General features: G+C 38.1%; 1 protein-coding gene across 3 annotated transcripts in view; it reads left to right on the top strand.

The window, feature by feature from the left end:
* The first annotated feature begins 10,985 nt into the window (after window positions 1-10,985).
* The window catches only part of LOC150082003 (uncharacterized), a 422,573-nt gene continuing 413,890 nt past the window's right edge, over window positions 10,986-19,668 (top strand). For all 3 annotated transcript variants that reach the window (XM_090379050.1, XM_090379049.1, XM_090379051.1), the window contains exon 1: window positions 10,986-11,486. In XM_090379050.1, the coding sequence (XP_090235176.1) occupies window positions 11,076-11,486 (411 nt within the window). In that variant the 5' untranslated portion in view covers window positions 10,986-11,075. The remainder of the gene's footprint in view (window positions 11,487-19,668) is intronic.

Raw genomic sequence — 19,668 nt, 5'->3', positions numbered from 1 at the left:
ACATCCTTCTTGAAATGAGGCCTCCAGGCCTGTATACAGTACTCTAGGTGTGGCCTGACCATTGCCTTATACAAGGGAATAATCACCTAAAGAAGGCAATCAGTGACTCCGGTCTTCATTGTTGCTGCAAGGGCAGAGAAGGGAATCTGTGAGACCCAGAACATGCAGCTTAGTTTGGAACGATTGTTAACAAGCTCTCCTGTTATAGTGCGTTCGCCGGGAAACCTTTATCACCTAGCAATTAAGACAATCAACTATTACAATTACTCAACATTCAAGTGTATATAAAATGGTTTTCCTGACGAACTCATCACTAACATTAGCATTCCATGAGGCCTGAGCTTCGATCTGATCGACTAGTGATTTAGTTAGGACAAATTAATCTAGTGTTCTAAATTTACTCTGAGGAGTAAAGAACAATTGCAACATCTAGACGCGCTGTGATTTTCATCCAGAGGTCCCTCTTAGATAAGGGGCCCCCTAAATGACCGCAATTAATGATTCTTTTTTAAAAAAAGATTGTTAAGTGAATTGTGTGTATCTAGAAAAAATGGTCTTGACGTAAATATTAACAAACCAAAAGGGTTTATTTAACATATATGTATACAACTGAGTACAATATAATTGGTACATAAGTTAGATTAATTGGTATGTAATTGTTAAGTAAACTAACTGGATAAAAGCAGTATCTTGCTTTAGCAATATTATAATTTTGTAATGTTCTTCATGTGACTTTTACACTAATTCTCTATCAAGTACAAAATTCTTTGTGTTTGTCATAACATAACCTTGTTCAAACACTAGAACAGGGAATTATATTAACTTAATAGTGTAATTAATATTTGACAATTAAATTAATAAGTGGCACTATCAATTAAACTGAGTTCTAAGAAAATAATCCAATTGTCGGGGTATATTTATATATATATATGTGAGGAAAGATGTCTTATAAATGCATTAAAACGTATGCAGGTAATAGGTTCGGCTTTTGGGTGATTTAATACTGTTTGTTATTAAACAATAGGGGTTGACTTACCCGAAAATATTCTGCAACGCCTCGGGGGGGGAAATCTGTTCCAGACATCAATATAGTTCTTTTCTCATCTTTTCCCTCGTAATTATTAATTTATCTCTTCTTTCCACAATGACAAAATCGGCCAAAACTATCACTACTCTTTCCTTCCGTCATGTCTTGCTCAAAGTTAACCGTGTGTCTGTGTGTGTCTTGTTTTTCCCCTTTTCAAATATATCCCCTCCACTTCCCCTCAACTGCGCTCCCTAAGAATTGTGTTATTCTCACGAGTCAACTATGTGGGGGGAAGAATTAAATGGATACTGTTCCATGCACGGAGTAACACCTGTTCTCAGGTGTAACTCCGTGCATACTGTACCATGCACGGAGTTACACCGGAGAACAGGTGACGTCACAGAGTGTAGTATTACGGCGAGCGCACCCCTGGGGTGTTTGAAATCGAAAGTAAAGCTTCGCTCTGTCAAGTGACGCTATGTTCGTTGTACAGACCGTAAAAAAAAATATCAGGCACTATTAGGCAAAATTACTTCTTGAAAGTAAGCGAAAGGGCTGAAAAGTGAAAATATTTTTCACACGATCCATGACCGTTAAGGAAGAACAAGCTGTGAAGGCCTGGTGAGCATTATGACAGAGGTTTAAAAACATATTTCTTGTATCGTTCAAGTTGGGGAGACAAAATTTTACCCCGATTCTTTTTTCATTCATTTGGGCTTTCTCTCTGCCAGAAGCAAACCCCATCAGATGTCTCTATTTTCTCCTGGCATGGCTCCTCATGCCATGGGCAGATGCTCTGATATGCCTTCCTTGGTGATCGTGCTTCCCACTAAGTGGCTAGATGAACAACACAAAAAGCACACCAACATATTAATCATGGCTCTGTCTATGCGTGTAGCACAGTGATATCGTCACCGTCCTCCCCACACCGAGTGGAAAAGATCCAGGTTCGAATCCCGTCGATGATGCGAGGAACTTTTATGGGATTTTTTCGCTCCGTGGCTGACTTGGTCGGTCTCAGGTGTGGTAAGGGGTTCTTTGGCTAGGGAAGTAGCTGCTAACGAGACAGATAAAATTAATGTTGATAGTACAGCCTGAGAAGATCAGCAAAGGAATAAATGTTATATATGCTCTGAGTGATCACTGAATTATGACCACCCCTTTGAAAACTGAATAAGAGTGTGCAGTTAGTCAACCTCCGTGGCATAGATAAGATGTCAGTGTTCAGTAGGTAGTAAAATTCCGAGCGTGATGAGTAAAAGGAAGGATTTATCGGACTTTGATAAAGGACAGATAGTGGGAGCTCGACAAGCTGCTGCCTCGATTTCCCAAATGGCTGAACTGGTGGAGTGTTCGAGAGCCGCCGTAGTTAAAGTGTACCAGGACTGGCATCAAAATGGTCAAACAACGACCCGACGGATACACAGAAAAGGTCAACAAAAGGTTGAAGTCAGAGGTGAGCGCCCGGTCCGACGACTCGTACAGATTAACAGGTGCAGCACTGTTGAAGAGTTGACTACCCAATACAACATGGGCCAATTTCGGGCCATACAACCCAGAACAATATCGGGCATGACCATGCGTCGCACGTATGGGCTATATCAGCAGAGAACCCCTAGGGCATCCTCTCCTAACCAAGGCTCATCGGCGTAAAAGACTCACCTGGTGCAAAGAGCATGCAAGTTGGACGTTAGAAGATTGGAAGAAGTTGTGCTGGTCGGATGAGTCACGTTATTTACTCCACACCATGGATGGTCGGGTATGGATTTGGCGTAAACAACATGATGATCTTGATCCATCATGCTTGGCATCAAAGGTTAAGGCCGGTGGAGGTGTGGTGTGGTGTGGTGTGTATTTCACTGGCAGGAACTTGGACCCCTGGTGCATGTGGGACAACATATCACTGGTCTCCGATATCGTCAACTACTTGCTGACTGTATACAACCTGCTATGTTACAGTTTTTCCCCGAATGATGATGGTGTCTTCCAAGATGACAATGCGCCGAGCCATCGGGCACTTGATGTGCAGGAATGGTTTGAGGAACACAGTTCTGACTTCCAGCATATCGATTGGCCTCCGAATTCTGTCGATATGAATCCCATAGAACACTTGTGGGAACCATGGAAATGCATATCAGGCGTCTGGATATACCAACCACCTCCATACCTGCATTGCTGGTCGCATTACATATAGCCTGGTTGGCCATACCTCCCGAACGCTTCCGCAATCTTGTTGAATCAATGCCACGTCAGATAACTGCTGTAATGAGGGCAAAAGGAGTATTAAGTAGGTGGCAAAAGGAGTATTAAGTACGTCACGCAATAGGGTTTCAATTTAAAGCCAAGAGCACACACACATCATTAGAGAATTTAGTAAACTCTTTTAACTTACATTTAAACAACAATAACTTCATAATGATTTTATTTATAGATTTGACCAAAGCATATGACTTAAGTGATATCCCAATATTTCAATAAAAATTACTGAAATATGGTATAAGGGGAAGTATCAATCAACTCTTAGCATGTTATTTAACCGAAAGGAAAATAAGTTGAAGTAGAAAATACAAAGGGAAAATCATATAATGTAAAGAGAGGAGTACCTCAGGGCACACATGCAGGGCCAATCATGTTCAACGTCTATATAAATGACATATTGGAAATAACAAAGAACTCCTTTATAAAAATTTATGCAGATGATATAATCTTATATACAATTGGAAGGAACCTGACAAAAATGGCTAAAGATTTACAGCAGGAAGTAATACATTTACAAACTTGGTTGCATGATAATAAATTAGCACTCAGCTTTGAAAAAACAAAATTTTTGGTAATTAGAATTCCTCATCAAACCTTGGACATTCATCCCTCTATTAAATTACATAAACATGAATGCCTACATGATCAGAATTTCCAGAATTGCAAATGTCTAACTATAGAAGTTCAAATCATTGTTACCATGGGTTATGGATTGATTACAGTCTAAGTTCCATATAACAAATTTTTACAAAAAAATGAGATTTTATGTGTAATTTTTTACTACATTAAGAATAAGTTAAACCTTACAACAAAAGTTACCTTACATTATGCATTAGTGGACTCCCAATTCAATTATTTAATAAATGTATGGACACAGCAAATATAACTGAAATAAGGGAAATAAACAACTTAATTAACAGGATTTTGAGACTTTTAATGGGGACAAACTTTTGGAATGACCTGAATAATAGAAGGCAATTTTTGTTGAAATATAAAATGTACTTTATCCAGTTCAAAAACTGAAGTTAAATTTAATCTTGAAAAATCTTAACACTATTTTTGAAGAGTCGAATCTGCAAAGAAATGACTCACATAATTTAAGGAACCCAAAAGCAATTGTTTTTGGGTTCAAAAACCTCACCCTAGTAACCTTACCCTAGGGTACTAAATAGATTTGAAGATGAGGTATACAATGAATATAATAAACAACTTGTTGGCTAGTGTAGATTTCAGGCTCAGGAGAAATTATTCTAGTTCCAAATTAAAATTCTTAATAATAAAATTTTTGATACTCAATGATATAGTAGATTAGAATTGCTATGTAGATAAATTGCTATCTCTGTTTGCAGTGTGTTCAATGTACTATGTGTTGTGATTTCATTATCTTTTCTGTTAGATAACAAATTTGTATGCAAAAACTGTTGTAAATGAAGAATTACAACTTGTTGTCAAGAAATTTACTTTTCTTAATAAGTTCATTTATTGTAAACAAATTCTCTTGATAAAAATAAATTGTATTGTATTATTATTATTATTATTAGCCATATGGTGCAAGGAAGCCTAAGGCTTATGCTGTACTAGAAAAAAAAATTTCCCCAGTTACCCTGACAGAGAGAGAGAGAGAGAGAGAGAGAGAGAGAGAGAATCACCAAGAAAGAAAAGAAAGATGATATCCAGCCCAGGACCCTGGGTGTGCCAAGCCCATACTCACCAGATGTGAGCCCCTATTTCAGGTAGTAAAGTACACGAAAACAAGCAACATTAAAAAAAAATATATATGATATTAGGGTCCCCTGAAAATGATTACATCTACCCATATATTTATTTTGTCTGTAAATTGTGTGTGTTCTCTGGTCGATTTGCCTGTTTGCTGGACGAAAAAACCCCACTTTCTGGGGGATTAAAATCTTGCTATCTACGCCTGAGACCGACTAACTCAGCCACGGAGTGAAAACTGCCCATTATTATGGAATAATGTTTATTTAATATGGATTCTTGACGATACTCTCACACATTATCACTTACAAGCGCTAAACGCCAACTGTGTGTTGAGCAACACAAACTGAAATTATTTAGCTAAATTTCATTGTTTGAACAACTTTGCACGGGAGTTGTTCAAAAATGAATATCACACCGATATGAGGCCAGCTGGTTTTACGTGAAACACCCTATATAAGTTGTGTGCGTGCTTCAGAATTTTTAATTGCACATATGGTTTTTTTTTTTTTTTTTTCAATTAAAACTACAACACAAAATATATTAGAACTCTACTGCTTAGTACAGTTCGTGTGATGAATATTCAGGAAATGAAAGAAGACATTGATTGACCTTATGTAGATTGTAATTTTCAGGAAATACCTGTGTGGGGAATTTGTTCCAGAAAACGGAAATTGAAGGGATAAATGAGGAATAAGAAAAGTTTGTTCTGTAAGTTTGAAGTTGGGCAGTAAATGGAAGTTTTATAGCTCTATTTCTTTGTTGGTATTAAAAGCATAGTGGCTTTTCATGCCAACAAAGAAATAGAATTCTTTGATTACTCCCCTATGAACTTCCCATTTTGAATTTGCTATTGGTAATCATCAATTGGTCCCACTGCATACAATTTAAAAACTGCCTGAGATCTCTGTAGTCACCTTTACGAAAGCAAAAGCCTTTCTCTTTACCTTTCACAGTAGTTATGCCTTTAATTAAATTCCACATTAGTACACTGCGATGGCTATCCCCCAGTGGGTCCTTTACATGCAGATTCTCAATCCACGAAGAATCCCTGCTGATAACCAGATCAAGACTTTTCCTTCCTTTTCTTTATTCTCTAAAATGCTGCTGTAGAAAAGAGTCATCCAAAAATTCCACGAAAGTCTTCTTAATGTGCAAGTGATCAACATACAACTTACAGTCAATATCCGGAAAGCTAAAATCGCATATTATAAGACATTCTAATTTGCTGGCTCACACTATATCTCTGCATAGCTGGTGGCAATAGCATGAGTAGTGGCATATGATGCACGAAAGCAACCTTATACAGCATCAGTAAAAAAAAAAAAAAAAAAAAAACCTTCCCATTTCACCCATCCATTCTCTCCAAATTTATTGAATTTATTTAAGCCGTCAACTTCGACGAAGACAGATGGAAGTTTATTCCAGCAATCAAGCACCCGCTGTCTAAACACAAATTTCAGCACATTTATTCTACAACTTTCATTCCATAATTTGAATTTATGTCCCCTCAGGTGATTAATCTAAAGAGGAAGGAACCTATCAGCATTGAATTTGTTCAAACCATTCAAGCCCTTATACTCCTTATTCAGATTGCATCATAGGACTGTAGTGTCCAGACAATGCAATTTGAAAAACTTAAGCTTTTCTTCCTAAGAGAAACCCTTTGTTCCCTTCACCAATCTCATTGTCCTTTCCTGTACTTGTTCTTGCAGCTGTACATTCTTCCTAAAATGATGCTACCAGATCTATATAGAGTATTAGGTGTGTCCTGACCATTGCCTTATACAAGGGAAAATCACCTCCATATTCATGTTGGGAAAAGTCCTGTAGATCAATGACAAGACATCATGAGCTACTCTTGGAGACTCTCAGCCCTGCTCAAAAATATCATACCTCACTGCATAACTACCCCTAGGTCTTTTTCATTCACCTCTTCCCTAAGTTGATACATTACACTGGAATTACTGCTACACATATGCAGTACTTTGCATTTGTCAATGTTAAACTTCAGTTGCCACCTCGCAGCCCATCTGCTCAAATTTTCCAGACACTGTTGAGTAGCATAATGTAATAGTAATAATAATAGAAATAGCGGCAGAGGCATATGCAAGAAAGCAAGCACATAGCATTAGCCAAAAAAAAAAAAAAAAATATATATATATATATATATATATATATATATATATATATATATATATATATATATATATATATATATATATATATATATACATATATATATTCACACAACCATTCCCTGTAAATGCTTGTCCAGTTCCTCCTTGAATTTATTTAAGCTATCAGCTTCCAAAATTACAGTTGGAAGTTTGTTCCAGCAATTGACCACCCGCTGGCTAAAAGCAAATTTCGACAAATCTATTCTACAACTCTCTTTCCTTAATTTGAATTTATGCGCACTTAGGTTCGTAATCTGAGCAAGTGGAAGCATTCCATCAGAATTCAGTTTCTTAACCCATTCTCAAGGCCTTATAAACCTTAATCAGATCAATCACTTCGCAGGTGCCTGGTCTCCAGATTCTACCATTTGAAGAATTTAAGCCCCTCTTGGTAAGCGGGTCCCTTCATTCCCCTTACCAATCTTTTGCCCTTCTCTGTACACGCTCAAGGAAATCTACATCCTTCCTAAAATGAGGCCTCCAGACCTGTACGTAGTACTCAAGGCGTGACCTGACCATTGCCTTATACAAAGGGATAATCCCATCCTTTTCCCTGCTAGCAGAATTCCTGTATATCATTGATAAAACTCCATGACCTGTTCTAGCAGCCTGTCTGCATTTCTGAGAAAAAAATGATATCTGACTGCACAATTACTCCCAAGTTTTTTTCATTTTATACCACACTAAGTGTAGTACCATACAGTTGGTACATTCCTCTGGGCTTAATTCTTTCTACCCAAATGCAGTACTTTGCATTTGTCAATGTTAAACTTCAGTTGCCATTTCCCAGCCCGTCTGCCCAAATTTTCTAGATCCTGTTTCAGTAGCACACTGCCAATACTGTCAATAACAACCCTGCCAATCTTTGTATCATCTGCAAACTTCGATACTAACCCTAATATACCTTCATCATTATCACTGATAAATATACAGAACAACAGTGGGCCTAATACCGACCCCTGTGGAACTCCACTAATAACCTAAGTCCACAAACAGCAGCATTCGTTGATTATCACCCTCTGTCTTCTCCCACTCAGCCACCGTTTTATCCATTGTAGTAACTTACCCTTAATAACATTCTGCTCCAAATTTGTACAGTTGTCTTCCATGCGCAACAGTTTCAAAAGCTTTCCTGAAGTCCAAGTACATGTTATCAAAATTATTTTTTGCATCTAATTCCTTTGTAACCACATCAAAGTATCCAATTAAATTTGTCAGACAAGACTTTCCCTTAACAAACCCATGCTGTGCCTGAATAATTGCTGCAGTCTTGTCTAGATGAATCTGCAATGCACCTTTAACCAGTGACTCCATTATTTTACCCGGAACAGAAGTTAAACTAACTGGTCTGTAATTACTCGTGTCACTCTTCGATCCCCCTTTGTGAATTGGGGTCACATTTGCACTTCTCCAGTCCGTGGAGATGTGCAAGATGCCCTCATAATTATGGCTGAGGGTTTGCTTAGTTCCTTTTCCGCCTTCTTTACTGTAATTGGATTAATCCCATCCACTCCAGGTGCCTTTCTTATGTTTAATTTCAACAGTTTCTCTTGCACTTTGCTTTCAGTTATTACAAAATCATTAAGCGCCCTGCTAAAATTTGATAACATTCTGGCATTTTCCTTCCTTAAGAACTCCTCATGTGTGAATATAAATGCAAAATACTCATCGAATTTGTTTGCTATCTGAACAGGATTACCAACAGTCGAACCATCGGTATCAAGTGGACTAATCTGATTCATCCCGTTTCTCTAAAAGGAAGGCGGATGAATCAGATGATATCGTCTGCAAACGTGGGCATTTATATTCACTGTTGTTCCTGCTGAAGCTCAGGGAAACGTTCAGTATTAGTAGTAGTAGTAGTAGTTGTAGTAGTAGTAGTAGTAGTGGCATGTGATGCTAGAAAGCAAGTGTATGAGCTTATGCAGCATCAGCCAAAAAAAAAAAAAAAAAAAAAAAAAAAAATCACACCATTCCCTCCAAATGCCTGTCCAGTTCTTCCTTAAATTTATTTAACCTATCAACTTTCACAACGACAGTTGGAAGTTTGTTCCAGCAATTAACAACCTGCTGGCTAAAGGCAAATTTCCACACATCTATTGTACATCTGTCTTTTCTTAATTTGAATGTATGCTCCCTTTGGTTCGTAATCTGACAAGTGGAAGGATCCCATCAGAATTCAGCGTGCTAACCCATTCAAGGCCTTATACTCCTTAATCAGATCACCGCGCAGATGCCTAGTCTCCAGCCAGTGAAATTTGCAGAATTTAAGCCTCTTTTGGTAAGAGGATCCCTTCATTCCCCTCACCAGTCTTGTTGTCCTTCTCTGTACACGCTCAAGAAAATCTACATCCTTCCTAAAATGAGGCCTCCAGACCTGTACGTAGTACTCATGGCGTGACCTGACCATTTCCTTACACAGAGGGACAATCACCTCCTTTTCCCTGCTAGCAAAATTTCTATATATCATTGACCTGCCCTGGTAGCCTGGCTGCATTGCTCAGAATACTTCATATCTGACTACACAATTACTTCCAGGTCTTTTTCATTTTCTACCACCGTAAGTGTAGTACCACACAGTTGGTACGTTTCTCTGGGGTTACTTCTACCCATATGCAGTACTTTGCATTTGTTAAAGTTAAATTTCAGTTGCCACTTCTTAGCCCATCTGCCCAAATTTTCTATATCATATTGCAGTAGCACACTGCCATTACTGTCATCAACAAGCCTGCCAACCTTTGTATCATCTGCAAACTTCGACACTAAGCCTGATATACCTTCAGCAATATCATTGATGAATATACAAACAACAATGGATCCAACACTGAACCCTGTGGGACTCCACTAATAACATTATTCCACGAAAAGCAGCAACCATTGATTACCACCCTCTGTCTTCTCCCACTCAACCATCCTTTTATCCATTTTAGCAACTTACCCTTAATACCATTCTGCTCCAATTTGTACAATAGTTTTCCAAGCGCGACAGTGTCAACAGTATTCATCTGAATGAGAAATTTGTGATCTTGCACTGTCGCAACCCACTTTTGCATACCGAACTAACGTTGTGGTTATAATTCATGCTAATTGTAAAGTTTTCTAATATTTTGGCCAGTGAGTAACCGTTTGCAATTTTTATACCCAGGAGCTTCTACTTTTGTTGGATGAAAATCGGACTGTGTGGTTCAAAAACTTCGTTATTATTTTAAGATATGGATATTTTCTTAGAATAATTTCTTTTTTTTTTTTTTTTTTTTTGAATGATAAGAACAAGCCTTAATTGCTTGTTCTTATCTTTTTGTGCAATGTATTAACTCCATGCGTTTTGAATATCAGGGTGCTGTTAATTATCATTGGTTATTCTCTTCTTGTTTGAAATCGAACAGGAGGCGGGCGATGAAGGAATGTTTTTTTTTTTTTTTTTTAGTTGATGGCATATTGTCTGTGTGTGTGATACCTGTTACGTTTTTTCACGTATCTGTGGTTTTCCTTTTAATATATTACAAATTTATTTATTTTTAATGTTTTGTTTGATGCCGGTTGCTTTTGTTTGATGCCGGTATTTCGAATGATGTGCGAATTGCTCCTTACAAAATTTTCATAGATCACAAGCTTAATTATATGCCGCAAAACTGCCAGGCAATTCCTTCAAACGTGATTTCAGCATGTGAATTAAATTTTACCTAGTAAAATTATAGTTACAGTTGACTTCTCAGCGTAGTAATGAATATAAACGCTACAAATTAGTTCATTCGTTATCAAAAATTTTTTTTTTTTTTTTTTGTTATATTGTATATGAATGTTTTAATTAGTGGTGGAATGTATGATTATAAGCGTAACAGTTTTTCACATGGAAGTTACTGTCAGTGTAATTATTAAGAGAGCGAATTTAAATGAATTCACAGCCTGTTTCTTCTAGTCCACAATCGGAATTTTCTGCTGGTGTATTTGCTGAAAATGTTAGCGGTAGTAGTAATATAAAAAATAGAATGGTTGATGCTATGGAGAACAGGTGTCTTGGTGATGGAAGAGAAAATAAAACCGAGATTTTAGTTTCAAATATTAATAGCTCATCTGCTGTAAATGAATGTTTAGAATTGGATGAAAATGGAGAAAAAATTATAAAGATCGTCCATTCTCCTTCTAAGGGTCCTCTTGAAGTTTGTATTGAAAAAAATATAAGTATTGATTTTCCACCGGCAAGTGGTGAAGATGAAGCTTCTTCTAAACAGCTGTCACCAACATCGTTGGAAAATAAACCAAGTCAGGAACGCCTCACTCCTCAAAATATGGTATCATTGTTGGTATGATATTTATTTATAATTGGATAATAAATATTACTTGATCTCTGTATTCTTCCCTTACAGGCTTGATTTTATTGAGACCGTATTTAAACTTTATACAGTGGGACCAACTGATGATGTTACCAACAGCAAATTCAAAATGGGAAGCATTCAAAGAACTTATCTTGGAAGCTACTAGGCTTTAGATACCAACTAAGAAATATTGTTGAAGGTTTAGGACTAAATGGATGTCAGATGAACTAATGAGACATATGGCAGAGAAGAAAAATGCATGGGATACATACAAATTAACACGTGACACATAAGCCTACGATAGATACAAGTTGATCTGTAACCAAGTTACAAAGGAGGTTAGGCAGGCGAAGGCAGATTTCGAGAAATCTTTGCCAAGGGATGCAAAGAAAAACAGCAAAGAGTTCTTTACTTATGTAAACTCTAGAAGGAAGGGGATGAATCAGATTGGTCCACTTGATATCGATGGGTAAACTGTTGATGATCCTGCTCAGGTAGATAACAAACTAAATGAATATTTTGCATCGACATTCACACATGAGGAGTTATTCAGCGAGGGGAATGCCAGAGGTGTATTCAACTGTGGCAGTAAGCTAGAGAATCTTGTAATAACTGAGAGTAAAGTTGAGGAGAAATTGTTGAAGATAAACACAAGAAAGGCACCTGGGGTGGATGGGATCTATCCAGTTATATTAAAGGAGGCAGCAAAGGAAGTAAGCAAACCCTTAGCCATAATTATGAGAGCTTCCTTGGACTCAGGGGAAGTACCTATGGACTGGAGATGTGCAAAAAAAAAAAAGTAAAGTGCAGCGATTATCAACCCACTGCAGGGTGGTACCCTCATCAACAATTCATGCTGAGGGAAATGGACCATAATCTGCCATGCTGGTCCAGTGCGGGTTGGCATAATCGACCGTATTCAGCAGTCAGGGGCTTGAACCCCAGTCTAATTCAAAGAGCGTGTGCTACTGCACTCCCGCTCCTGCCCACTCGGCTACGGAGGCAAATGACCCCAATTCACAAAGGAGGATCAAAGGCTGACACAAGTAATTAAAGACCTGTGAGTTTAACTTCTGTTCCCGGAAAATTAATGGAGGCACTGGTTAAAGAAGCACTGCAGGATCATCTAGACAAGACTTCAGTTATAGCTCGGACACAGCATGGTTTTGTTAAAGGGAAGTCTTGCCTGACCAATTTGATTGGATACTATGATGCAGTCACAAAAGAACTGGATGCAGGGAATAACTTTGATATTATATACTTGGATCTTAGAAAGGCTTTTGATACTGTTGCACATGGAAGACTGCTGCACAAATTGGAGCAGTGAGGCATTGGAGGCAAATTGCTGCTATGGATAAAGGGGTGGTTGAGGGGGAGAAGACAGAGTGGTAATCAATGGACACTGCTCATCTTGGACTAATGTTATTAGTGGAGTCCCTCAGGGTTCGGTGTTGGGTCCATTATTGTTTTCTGTATTTATAAATGATATTGATAATGGTATATCAAGCTTAATGTCCAAGTTTGCAGACGATACGAAGGTTAGCAGGGTTGTCAAGGACACTACTGACACTATGCTGCTGCAACAGGATCTGGAAAGGTTCAGCAGATGGGCTGAGAGGTGGGAAATGAAGTTTAACATTGACAAATGTAAAGTACTACATATGGGAAACAGCAACCCCAGAGCAACGTATCAAATCTGTGGTACTACACTGACAGTGGTAGAGAATGAAAGGGACCTGGGGGTGGTTGTGCAGGCAGATATGAAGTTCTCTGAGCAGTGCAGACGAGCTGCAAGAATAGCTCATGGTGTATTGTCAATGATATATAGGAATTTTTCTAGCAGGGATAAGGAGGTGATTATTCCCTTGTATAAGGCAATGGTCAGGCCACACCTTGAGTACTGTTTACAGGTCTGGAGGCCTCATTTCAAGAAGGATGTAAAGCCTGGAATGAGTGCAGAGAAGGGTAACAAGATTAGTGAATGGAACAAAGGGTTGTTCTTATGAAGAAAGGCTTAAGTTTTGCAAATTACAGTGTCTGGAGGCAGACTAGGCACCCACTGGTGAGGTGATCCGATAGAGGTGTATAAAGCCTTGAATGATTTGAGCATGCTCAATGCTGATGGGATTCTTCCTCTTGCTCAGAATAATCACCTGAGAGGGCATAAATTCAAATTGAGGAAAGACAGATGTAGGATAGACGTGCGGAAATTTGCCTTTAGCCAGCGGGTGGTTGGTGGGTGGAACAGACTTCCATCCCTTGTCGTGGAAGTTGATAGCCTAAATAAGTTTAAGGCTCAGCTGGACAGGTATTTCTAACGAACAGAGGGGTAAAGTGGAAGTGGTTATTTTTATTTATTTATTTTATTATTTTTTTTTTTTTTTGGCTGATGCTGCATAAGCTTGCTTTCTTGCATCAAATGCCTCTACTAATGCTAAATACCAAAATATAGTAGGATGTTGGATTCCTGATTATAGTAGTAGCAGTGGCATGTGATGCAAGAAAGCTATCGTAGGAGTTATGCAGCATCAGCCAAAAAAAAAAAAAAAAGAAAATTACAAAACAATCCCATCTAAATATTTGTCCAGTTCCTCCTTAAATTTATTTAACCTATCAACTTCCACAACAAAAGATGGAAGTCTGTTCCACCAGTCAACCACCCACTGGCTAAAAGCAAATTTCTGCACATCTGTTCTACAACTATCTTTCCTGAATTTGAATCTATGCCCTCTCAGGTTCTTAATCTGAACAAGAGGAAGAATCCCATCAGCATTCAGCTTGCTCAACGCATTCAAGGCCTTATATGCCTGAATCAGATCACCCCGCAGGTGCCTACTCTCCAGGTGCTGCAATTTGCAGAATTTAAGTCTTTCTTGATAGAGCACCGCTTTGTTCCCCTCACCAATAATCTTGTTGCCCTTCTTTGTACTCGTTCTATCAACTCTACATTTTTCCTAAAGTGAGGCCTCGAGACCTGTACACAGTACTCTAGGTGTGGCCTGACCATTGCCTTGTACAACGGGATAATCACCTCCCTGTCCTGCTAGCAAAATTGCCATATAATTCCTATATCATATCGTATATTCCTATATCATATCATTGATAAATATAGAAAACAATAATGGTCTGAACACCGAACCCCAGTAGACTCCACTAATAACATTTAATCCATGATGAGCAGTGCCCATTGATTACCAATCTCTGTCTTCTCAACACTGAACCATCCTTTTATCCGTAGCAGCAAATTGCACTTTATGCCATACTGTCCCAATTTCCACAGCAGTCTTTGATATATGCAGCAGTATCAAAAGCTTTTCTGAAATCCAAGTATATGATATTAAAATTACTTTTTGCATCCAGTTCTTTTGTGACCATATTTTAGCATCCAATCAAATTGGTCATACAAGATTTCCCCCTTAATAGAAACCCATGCTGCATTAGAAGTATAATTGCAGCCTTGACTAGATAACCCTGTATTAATTTTTTTTTACCAGTGACTCCATTATTTTCCCTGAAACATAATTTAAACTAAGAAGTCTGTAATTAATCATGTCGCTCTTTGATTCCCCATTGTGAATTGGTATTACATTCACATATCTCCAGTCTGTGGGGACCTCCCCAGAATCCAAGGGTACTCTCCTAATTATGGCTAAGGTTTGCTTACTTCCCTTTCTGCCTCACTTAATATAATTGTTTAGATTCCATCCACCCCAAGTATCTTTCTATTGTTTAATTTCAACAATTTCTCTTCCACTTTTCTCTCAGTTATTACAAAATCATTTATCTGTCTGTTAGAGTTTGCTAAACTATTGGCATCCTCTAAAGAATTCCTCATCTGTGAATATAGATGTAAAATGCTATTCAATTTGTTATCACATGAAAGGATCATTGACAGTTGAACCATTGATATCAAGTGGACCAATTTGATTTATCTCTTTCCTTCTGGTATTTACATAAGTAAAGAATTCTTTACTGTTTTTCTTTGCACTCTTTGCCAAATATTTCTCGTACTCTGCCTTCACTTGCCTTACCTCCTCTGTGATGATTACAGACTAGTTTTTATCTACCATACGCTTCTGTGTCTCTCTTGATAATTTATATGCATCTCATGCACTTTCCTTCTCCACCACGAGTCTCATCAGTTCGACATCCATTTAGGCATAAACACTGAAAAGTATTTCTGGTGAAGGTAGAGAAAGCCAATGCGAGAATCAAGGGAAACTTACTTGGTAAACTTGTTTCCTGCTACCGCAGTTTCTCCCTGCATTCTCGGTAAACAGATGGTGTGGGTTCTCGGTAGTGGCCACAGAAGTCAATAATGATGTATTGATTAGTTTTTACGTAATCAATATTTTTTATTGATTAGTTATTATTAAAAGCAGATTATTGGAATTCATGAATGTTAATGCCTTCGTGGCTGAAATTTACTTAAGGGTACATCCTCCACACTGCCTCAATTTAGGGTGTTTATCCTCTCCTTCCCACTATTTTAAATTAGGAAAACAACTTCTACAGACGGTGCGTGTTATCGGTAGTGGCAGTAAGAGTTATTTTCCTATTTTAAAACAGTGAGAAGGGAGGGATCAACACCCTAAGACTGAGGCAGTCGGGAGGGTGTACCCGTAAGTAAATTTCAGCCCACTCATGAACTCCAATAATCTACTTTTAATAATGAGAAAAAAACTAATCAATACATCGTTATTGACTTCTACTGCCACCACTGATAACATGCACCATCTGTTTACTAAGAATTTAGGGAGAAACAGTAGCAGGAAACGAGTTTGCTTGGTAGGTTTCCTGTGGTTCTCGTGTTGGCTTTCTTTACCTTAGTCGTATTTCTTAGTTGGTATGAAAAGCCTAGTAGCTTCTATGATTAATTCCTTGAATGCTTCCCATTTAGAATTTGCTGATGGTAACATCATCAGTTGGTTCCACTGTGGGGAATTTAAAAACTTCTTAACAAAATCAAAAACCCTTCCATTACCTCTGATGGTAGTTTCATCTTTATGTAAATTCCAAATCAATACACTGTGATTACTGCCATCTAGTGGTGCTTTTATCTGCAAATTCTTAATGCATGAATAATCAAATGAGGAGTATTACTCCCTCTTGTTGATTCTCTAACATGCCACTGTAAAAAACAGTCATCCATTAAATCCACAAACATCTTGCCAGTCTGTGAGTGAAAAACCTACAAATTTCAGTCAATATCTGGAAGATTAAAATCTTCCATTATAAGACATTCTGATATACTGGCCCATGCTATTTCTCTGTGCAGACCTTCATTGTACTCATTAGAGTCATTGGGCCTATTACTCTCATTTTTGCTTTTTCAGTGGTTTTGTCTCACCAAATTGACTCAACATTGCACCAGCCACTCATGTCAACTGTATGTAATGGATTTGGATTTTATGTGCTTCTTAACTAAGTGATAAACCTCCCCCTTTATGTCCTGTCTATCTTTTCTGTATACATTGTACTCCCCATATTTAAATTCTTCATACCTTAGATCTGAGTGATACCACGTCTCTGATGTCCCAACAATGTTTACGTTTGACGTCTTGACTAGCACTTCACACCTAACTAAGAGTAAGAACAAGCATTGGTGTATGTGCTAGTATACATGCACTTGTTCTTACTCTTAGTTACCTTAATTCCAAAAGGCTTTCAACACATAGTCCCTCCTCTCATGCCTGTGCAAAATTGCAGACACATACAATTCTGACCTAATTTGCAAAAATTTTTTTCAGAATGGTTCTCTATTTTTCCAACAGATCATCAATTTGTGTGTGATTAATATCATTAGGACCCACAAGAATTATAATGCTCTCTTTATCACCCTTAAAATCTGACAGTGTTGGTGACATCATTAATTGTTGCTCCTTACTGACACGCCCTGCTGTATAGCACCTGTTATTATTACAAAAATTTTACAAATTTCCTCGACAGTTTAATAGTAGTAGTAGCAGCAGTAGTAATGGCAAGTGATGCAAGAAAGCCAACTTATATAGTTCACCCATCCATACCTTCCAAGAATTTGTCTAGTTCTTCCTTGAATTTATTCAACCCATCCACTTTCACAACAACAGATGGAAGCCTATACCACCCACTGGCTGAAGGCAAACTTCTGCGCATATCCGGCAACCATCCTTCCTCAACTTGAATTTATGCCCCTTGTTCATTAACATTCAGCTTACTCAATCTATTAAAGGCTTAGAATTTCGTCATTCTGAATGTATCTTCCGGCCATCTATTTGCACTATATGCTTTCTTGTTGGTATAATTTCTGTTATGTGTTGCTTGCTCCTTGCCTTTGTTTCACTTGTGTATCTTTACACACATTTTGTCAAAAGCGACTAAAGAGGTCACTAATTCTATTCTCTTTTTGTAGCTTTCTTTTAAGTCCACTTTTCACTGTAAATTATTATGAGTTCCATGCATTCTTTCTAATGTGTTGCTTCTTTGGCTTCAGTTATACGAATCGATTTAATTGTATATTTTCCTGCTTTAACTATTTACTACACATTAATATGTACTTTTTCGTAATTCTTTCGGTGTTTATTTTCAGCTTCTTACATCACAGGCATCTGGTATTAGTTTCTTTAGCATTAGTAGAGGCATATGATGCAAGAAAGCAAGCTTATGCAGCATCAGCCAAAAAAAAAAAAAAAACACTCTCCCATTTCACCCCTCTGTTTGTTCCAAGTACCTGCCCAGCTCAGCCTTAAATTTATTTAGGCTATCAACTTCCACAACAAAGGATGGAAGTCTGTTCCACCAACCACTGGCTAAAGGCAAACTTCTGCACATCTATCCTACATCTGACTTTCCTCAATTTGAATTTATGCCCTCTCAAATGATTATTCTGAGCAAGAGGAAAAATTCCATTGGCATTGAGCATGCTCAAACCATTCAAGGCTTTATACACCTCAGTCAGATCACCTCGCAGGTGCCTAGTCTCCAGACACTGTAATTTGCAAAATTTAAGCCTTTCTTCATAAGATCAACCCTTTGTTCCATTCACTAATCTTGTTGCCCTTCTCTTTACTCGTTCCAACAGCTCTACATCCTTCTTAAAATGAGGCCTCCAGACCTGTATACAGTACTCAAGGTGTGGCCTGACCATTGCCTTATATAAGGGGAGAATCACCTCATTATCCCTGCTTAAAAAATTCCTGTATATCATTGACGAGACACTATGAGCTACTCTTGCAGACCGTCTGTACTGCTCAGAAAACTTCATATCTGCCTGCACAATTACCGCCAGGCCCTTTTCATTGTTTACCACTGTCAGTGTAGTAACACAGTTGATATGTCATTCTGGGGTTGCTGCTTCCCATATGTAGTACTTTACATTTGTCAATGTTAAACTTCATTTGCGATCTCTCAGCATCTGCTCAACGTTTATAGATCCTGTTGCAGCAGCATACTGTCATTAGTGTCCTTACCAACCCTGCCAACATTCATATCGTCTGCAAACTTGGACATTAAGCTTGATATACCATCATCAATATCATTTATAAATACAGAAACCAACAATGGACAAAATACTGAACCCTGAGGGACTCCACTAATAACGTTATTCCACGATGAGCAGTGTCCATTGATTACCACAGTCCGTCTTCTACCACTGAACCATCACTTTATCCATAGCAGCAATTTGCCTCCAATGCCACACTGCTTCAATTTGTGCAGCAGTCTTCCATGTGCAACAGTATCAAAAACCTTTCTAAGATCCAAGTATATAATATCAAAGTTATTCCCTGCATCCAGCTCTTTTGTGACTACATCATAGTATCCAATCAAATTGGTCAGGCAAGACTTTCCTTACCAAAACCATGCTGTGTCCGAGCCATAACTGAAGTCTTGTCTAGATGATCCTGCAGTGCTTCTTTAACCAGTGCCTCCATTAATTTTCCTGGAACAGAAGTTAAACTAACAGGTCTATAATTACTTGTGTTGCCCTTTGATCCTCCTTTGTGAATTGGGGTCACATTTGCACATCTCCAGTCCATGGGTACTTCCCCTGAGTCCAAAGAAGCTCTCATAATTATGGGTAAGGGTTTGCTTACTTCCTTTGCTGCCTCCTTTAATATAACTGGATAGATCCTGTTTACCGTGGGTGCCTTTTTTATGTTTATCACTTTCCTCTCAGTTATTACAAGGATTT

Source organism: Mastigoproctus giganteus, chromosome 8 (assembly GCF_048544385.1).
Source record: "Mastigoproctus giganteus isolate SK-2022 chromosome 8, ASM4854438v1, whole genome shotgun sequence".
Lineage (NCBI taxonomy): Eukaryota > Metazoa > Arthropoda > Arachnida > Uropygi > Thelyphonidae > Mastigoproctus > Mastigoproctus giganteus.
Note: the sequence above shows the minus strand (reverse complement) of the source record. Positions and strands in the feature narration are given on the sequence as shown.